Consider the following 7,498-nt stretch of genomic DNA (forward strand, 5'->3'; position numbering starts at 1 on the left):
TGGCGACTGTAGAGTGGGCTGCTGCAGTGGTGAAGGCCCACCCAAAGAGTGTCCTGTAGGAGAGGCAGCAACCGCTACACCGGTCAGAACAGTGGAAGTTCATCAGAAGTTCACCGGAGTTCTGGACGAGACTCTTAGCTTAGAAGTAATCCTCTTCTGATTTCCCATCATCCTTTGTTTACACTCTCTCCTGCTAACTTACAGCCCCTTACAACCCCAAGCTAACAATATTTGTGTAACAAAAATGGCAAGCAATTTTGTACAGTTTTGAGCCAGATGTCAGCTCAGACAAGGAAAATGAAGACATTAATGGATCTATTTATCTGTGAGTGGATGCATCAAAATGGAACGGAACAGGGGGACTTTGGCACTCCCATTTTTCAATTGTTTATCTGCGACATATTCATCGTGATTTGAACTACCCAGAAATGCAGATTTAATTGTAATTTTTTTATATATGTCCTTCTTCGTGATAAAATGCTACAAAAACATGTTAAAAACACTATTTTAATTGGAGTTGGTCTGCAAAGGGTTAAATCAGTTTAAATTAACCAATTGTATTTAACAGTAAAGGTAATGACTATACATAAAGAAAACAGTTATAATGTCAGAATTTTCCAGTACTAAAAAAAAAACCCCAGCGTTATTTAAAATAGTTCTTTTAAATAGTGTTCTAACAAACAATGCCAGGAAACCACAGCGATCAAATGAGCGCACAGTGAAACCCTAGAAAATTAAAATTCAAAGCTCTTTTTGAGACCAACTCTCTCAAAGGTGATTAGTTGTTACAAGGAGCACTGCAAAAATGTAACAGAGGAACAAAAGGTCATGCTTGAATGCCAGCCCAGGCACATGTAATCAGACACAGATAACAAAAACAACTTCAGGAAAATGTGACTCACGCATCTACAGTAATAAAACCCTCATACTCCATTGTCAGTATCTCTCACCTTTCTGCCTACTCATCTTATTTAAACACTGCTAAAATATCCAGTCACTCAGAAACAGTATTTTCCATTTGTGTTTCTTTTTTTGCATGTTGACTACAACACTCCTTTGCTTTTGGAAGATACTGAGCCTGTTTTAGTTTGTATTCAAGGCACTCACTCTCGTTTTAATGGATGCTGCTGGTTGAGCTGCACCTTCCATCTAGACTCCAAGAATTTCCTTTGGGCATTGTCCCACTGTTGGAAGGGCTACTGCTAATCCAATAAAGGATCTTTGATTGTTGGGGGGATACTGATGGGTTGTCATCAAGCCACGCAGCCTAAGAATTAAAATGACTTTAAGATGCCAGAGTGAATCAGCAGCGACAATTCAAAAGAATAGCATCACAATATGCTTCATTTCCTTGATGATAAATGTAATCAAATAAAGAAAATTGTTTGTTAAAATTTTCTTCTTCGTGTTATTGTAACTATCGTAAAATAAGCACTGAGAGATTACTTTTAGTATTCTTTGTGTTCATAATTTACAGCCTCTCCTCTCACATGTGACATGAAGTCAGAGTTATGCTGCTATGTGGAGGTCAGTGTCTATTCATTACAGCTTTCACTGGATTATTCCAGCCGTACCCCAAAGGCTTCAAATAGACGTTTTGGACTGTTTCTCCCCACAAAAAAGAAAAGATTCCTTCCTGATACTATGTTAGCCAAAGGAAATGCACATATTACAATACTCTTACTTCTTGAACCAATAGAAACTTCTTTAATTTCTCTAAAATGTGATTAAAAAATGAATTTTCATTTTCCTCCTTGCTTTATTACTGTTTTTTTTAATTAACATTTTTTTTAATATCTTTTTCCTTCCCTGAAATTTGAAGATGTGAGACCATCAGGTCCCTTAGCTCCCACAAGCCAGTTCATGCGGGTCACCTTTCTTGCACCTGCCCTGATTATCTCCATGGCAGTACTGTTTACCACATATTTGACAGAATTATACAAAATGAATACACTCACTGTTATATCAGTGCGCTTTGAGGATTTTAAAGCTTTTTAAATTGTGTTTTCGGTTGGTTGTTGTTATGGTTTCTATGGAGGCTATTTTTATCATGTTATTTGTTTCTATGGGTCATGATCCACAGGGATTTCATTCTAGAATTCCATTTTCTCAAGAGGCTTTGCTACAAATTCAGTGCTGTGTAACAAGATGTTACATTTGCCATGAATATAAAATCCAGATTTATAGTTACCTTGGCTCATTGCCTTCCTTGAGTCCTTTTTAATCAATAAATGTTGTTGAGGTTTGGCACTCTGAGGACTAATGTCGGCTTGTTTGGGGATAAATAAACTTTATCTTAAGTCATTTAACACATCAAATACATAATTATTTTGGTTGCTGTCTTGGTAGCTGTTTGATTCTTCTGCTTCCTTGCACATTTTAAACCAACCTTTTGATTCATTTGATGCAGCAAGTGTGAAAGTGTGTTGTTTGTGAAGTCATGTTTATTCAAAGTTTTATTAGGTCATGAGACAATATTATAACTCCATAATCCATTAATTATTAACATTTAATTTACTACTGTTGTGTTCTACATACTGAGAAAAAATTTCTTTTTTGAAGCAGCTGCATGTTCTTTTTTCATTTTATATATATTTATATTTGCATTGGCTCAGCTGCCTTGACTCACAAATGAACTAGAGTGCCATCCCATTCCTAACCCATGGACTTCATCATAATGTTGGTGCACCTTTTGCAGCTATTGCAGCTTCAACTCTTCTAGGAAGGCTGTCCACAATGTTGAGGAGAGTGTTTATAGGAATTTTTTATCATTCTTCCAAAAGCACATTTCTCAGGTCACCCACTGATGTTGGTAGAGAAGGTCTGGCTCTCAGTCTGTGCTCTAATTCATCCTAAATGTGTTCTATGGGGTTCAGGTCAGGACTCTGTCCAGGTCAGTCATCCACACCAGACTCTGTCATCCATGTCTGTATGGGCCTTACTTTGTACAATGGTACACAGTCATGTTGGAAGAGGAAGGGGCCGCTCCAAACTGTTCCCACAAGGTTGGGAGCATGGAATTGTCCAAAATGTTTTGGTATCCTGTAGCATTCAGAGTTCCTTTCACTGGAACTAAGGGGCCAACTCCTGAAAAACAAGCCCACACCATCATTCCTCCTCCACTAAATTTCACACTCAGCTCAATACAAATGTACCGTTCTCCTGACAACTTCCAAACCCAGACTTGTCTATCAGATTTCCAGATGGAAAAACATGATTCATCACTCCAGAGAAGGCGTCTCCACTGCTCTAGAGTCTAGTGGTGGCATGCTTTACACCACTGCATCTGACGCATTGCATTGCACTTGGTGACGTGTGGTTTGGATGCAGCTGGTCGGCCATGGAAACACATTTCATGAAGTTGTCTGCGTACTGCTCTTGGGCTAATCTCAAGGTCACATGAAGTTTGGAGCTCTGTAGCAACTGACTGTGCAGAAAATTGGTGACCTCTTTGTACTTCAGCATCCACTGACCCCTCTCCATCAGTTGATGTGGCCTACCACTTGGTGGCTCAGATGCTATTGCTCCCAAACTCTTCCAATTAGTTATGAGAGAGCGGACAGCTGACTGTGGAATATTTAGGAGCGAGGACATTTCACGACTGGATTTGCTGCACAGGTGGCATCCTATGACAGTTCAATACTAGAATTCACTGAGCTCCTGAGAGTGGAATATTCTTTGTAAAAACTGTCTGCATGTCTGAGTGCTTGAATACATACACCTGTGGCCAAGTGATTAGAACACCTGGTTCTGATCATTTGGATGGGTGAGCAAATACTTTTGTTAATATTGTGTATTTTCAATCATACATATCAACAAATATTTTAACCCTCTTATTTATACTGAGCACATTTGCATCTCGAGTATGTTTAAGGGACTTGTTTTGTGATTGTTTCTGCATCGCTTTTGCATTTATCTTCATATTGTGTTTCATTTGTATGTATATATTTTTAAAACGTTTTCTGCCTACTTTCTGCTTAAATTTAAATAGTTTTGACTATATTGTTTTAAAATTGCCATTGATCTGGAGGTAAGGTCCCACTGTTGTTTGAAAAAAAAATACTGTGTCATCATTTTTTATTTTTAAATGATATTAAAATACAAACCGACCAGTCAGAGTACACAGGATGCTGAATAGTTGTGCTGTGCCAACTCAAAGTTTTCTTACCCCGAGTACTATAATTCAATTTGCAGAGTTAATTTTTTTCCACAATCTGAGTAATGCTGAACAAAGAGAGAAAACACAAAGCTCTGTGTATAATAACATCTCCAAGCTTGGAGGTTTTGGCTCTTTGTCGTGGTTAGTCGAAGCTTAATAAAATGCTGTGCATGCATTTAAATTTTTTACATCTTGTCTGTTTATTTAAATGTCTTTTCAACATCAGCTGCAGCACAGCTATAGCTCAGATTAATTGCGTTTATAGAATCATTGCTCGTGGAACACACCCTGAACGACACGTTGTGTCCTCGTACTACACACATCTTTGCTCCTGGGTACATGGTGTACCAGATCAAAAATGAATCTGCTTGGACCAAAAATGAGTCTGGTCTAGGAGTAAGGCTGCACTGCTGTTATCCTGCTGCCTTAAAGTATGCACATCTCCTCTGTAGTAATGTTTTATCAATGTTATTTGTTGGATTAAACTGGAAAATGACTGCAATAAGAAAAGATATTCAACCACTTGCTGATGCACTCTGATGTTGATAGTCTTTGCGCATCTCAACACAAAATTCTGTCTTTTTTTCACAACTGCATGGGTCTGACGTTGGTATGATTTTGTATTTATCCTCTTACAAGAAAGATTGAGACTGTTTGCACTGATATTAAAGGAGAAGGAGATCCAGCAGCTTATTGAAAATCAGGCAAAGGAACAAGCCAGAGAAGGCATGCTGTGTGCTTGCTTTTACAACCACTCAAACTGCCTTTCACCAATCACCTCTGTGTCTGAGGCTCTGATGAGAAAAGAGAAGCGGAGAGAGGTAAAAGACAAAGGGATATGGAGTAAATCGGACACCTGCCTGAATATGGAACGGCTTAGGCATTTACAATGACTGAGCAACATCATCGAAGCAAAGCAGATTGAGAGTTTTTGCATTCACTGTCGGTAAGAAAGACAAACAAGGAGTTGCTGTGACAAAAATTGGCAAAGAAGGAGAACAAGTGTGCAGCTTTCAGGCGTTCCATCATCCAAAAAAACTCTTGCAGCTTCCCCTCTTCCCTCCTCCTTTCGGAGAGAGAGCAACAGAGAGAGTCACGCTTACAAGCTAGAGAAGAGACGTCAAGAGGAGGATCCGAAGAGCAGGGAAAAAATCCTTCCCTCCTTTCTGCTGCCTCTCTTCGTTGCGTCCTACAGGCAGCAAGGAGCGAAGAGGAGTGAGGAGGATCCGGCTGGCATTTTTTTTTCCTGCACCGCTTCTCTGCTATTTCTGCGGCTTTATCACAGTGCGGTCAACGCAGGGAGAGCCGCAGAGAGCTCGATCAGTGACATCGCTCCGCAGCAGAAGAGTAGCAGAGACAAGCTGGGATGCTTAACAACCTGACGGACGCAGAGGAGGGGGACGGAGGAGCGCAGAGCCAGGGTGAGTGATGCGATGTGTCATGCGGTCACTCAAACACATGAGCAGAAACGCATAAATAGAGAGCTTCGCTGGGTGATGCATGGCATACAGGCGGAATACTGAGCCTGCCCACGCAAAACCATAAAAGAAGACTAAATATACTGTATGTAGCAGCAAAAAGCACACACATGAACACGCACAGCGTAGGTTTAAGCACACAACAAGACTGCAGCAAAGCTCATTGGTGTGTGCGAGTTTAACATAATACAGTGGTTGGCCTGTTTGCCTGCTGCTCCTACTGCAAGGCTGTTGTGACAAGAATAGTAATGTGCTCATGCTATACGATGGATTGTGAGCATAAGGGTATTACAGCTTTGTCCAGCGCATGCACACACTAATACACACATGTCAATAAGTAAAATTGCATATGTGCTCAAGGACTAGTCGCACGAACATCTAATGCTCCCTCCGTTCTTCATGGATGAAGGAAATATTCCTGCCACATATGGCACTCCGGACTCTGGTATGGACAGTTACGCATACACACATGCTCTCTGCCCGTGCACACGCGCACGGCTACTCACATTTACTGAGACCGAGCCACTGTAGCTGCTAATCCCATCGCCCCCAGCTGTCAAAATCAGCCCTCTGTCCAATCCCTGTCGCTCACCCCACTCTTCAGTCTCTGCAGGCAACCAGGAGGATGACTTCAGGATGCTGCTTTGTGCTGAGCTCTTTTTTGTGTGACACAAGACACCACATACCATCTAAGTGAACATTGTACCTGTTGTAGAAAACACAGGATTTTGTAAAGCATTATTGAAACAAGCTAACGGTGAAAGTCCAGTGTAAAGTCAGGCTTGATTTTCTAAAAATAGGAAAAATTCTGCAGTCATTAGTAAGAGCGTCAATGGAGGCACCTCCTTATGTGCAGAGAAATCTTTAACAAGGAACAGACAGCATATTTCTCTCAATGTTCTCTCTCATTGCCCTCTTTTTTTTTTTTAAGCTCTGCTCTCCACATTTGTGTCTCACTTTTTCTTCCCTCTCGCTCTTCATTACCGACCAGTGTGTTGTCATGCCAGGGCTCATAGGAATGCATGGCAAAGATGGGTAGGAGCTGAGAAAACAATCACTTTGCTGCTTTACCTACATGCAAAGGCTTAATGATAAAAATAGACCAGCTTTCACGGCATGAATATTTAACTTAATGCTACTGTCTTTCTGTGTATGTGTGTGTATTTGTATTAGGGCTGTGTGTGTGTGTGTGTGTTTCCATTGCTAATGGCCTCTTCAGCTCTGTGTAGATGTCAGAATCTTTAACTCTCCCGTCTGTCCCTTTACATTCAGTTTTGAGGTAAAACCTTTGCATGCAGCGCGCATAAAGCCAAAAGTGGATGAGTCAAAAAGTGGATTAGCTTTCCCTGCCACCTCCTCCCAACTCCTAACTCCAGTCATTTCTTCTGTCACTCTCCCTATCACTCTCTTTTTTGTCACTCTGCCGTTGCAGCATATCTCGGAATAGTTCCTCTTTCACGCACTCTGACACAAACACCAACCTCTTCATCCCCCTCACTAGCTGTGCAGCAACCTGAATTACTCTGTTTAGTCATCAGTACTATGCAGGACAGCAGAGGTTGTCACTGTCCACTGGTTTCCTGTGCTGAAACTGCTCCCACCTCCCTTCTCCCACTCTCTCTTTCAGTCTGCTGAGCACTGTCCAAGGTGCTGATTTACAGCCTTCATTACATGGCTGGATTACAGCTTGGGAGAGTTACGCAGATCATTGAGTTCCTGTGTTTTTGCATTGACAGGGGTGGTTGTTTTTACTTTTAAAATTGTGCAATGCAAATTACAATATGATTTAGATATTTTGAGTTTGACAAAGTTATGTTTATCTTCTAATTTTACCAGAAAAAATTGGAGAGCAGGAGATTCA

At 40.8% G+C, this 7,498-nt stretch overlaps 1 protein-coding gene across 2 annotated transcripts in view; it reads left to right on the top strand.

Annotated features, from left to right (window-relative positions):
• Positions 1-7,498, top strand: part of slc12a5a (solute carrier family 12 member 5a) — a gene marked incomplete in the record, with an annotated part of 148,271 nt that overhangs the window by 49,138 nt on the left and 91,635 nt on the right. The window contains 1 exon segment of one of the 2 annotated variants that reach the window (XM_036211984.1): positions 5,235-5,580. Within the exon segment in view, the coding sequence (XP_036067877.1) occupies positions 5,526-5,580 (55 nt within the window). 2 annotated transcript variants of the gene reach the window in all.

This window comes from Oryzias melastigma, linkage group LG5, assembly GCF_002922805.2.
Source record: "Oryzias melastigma strain HK-1 linkage group LG5, ASM292280v2, whole genome shotgun sequence".
Classification (NCBI taxonomy): Eukaryota; Metazoa; Chordata; class Actinopteri; order Beloniformes; family Adrianichthyidae; genus Oryzias; species Oryzias melastigma.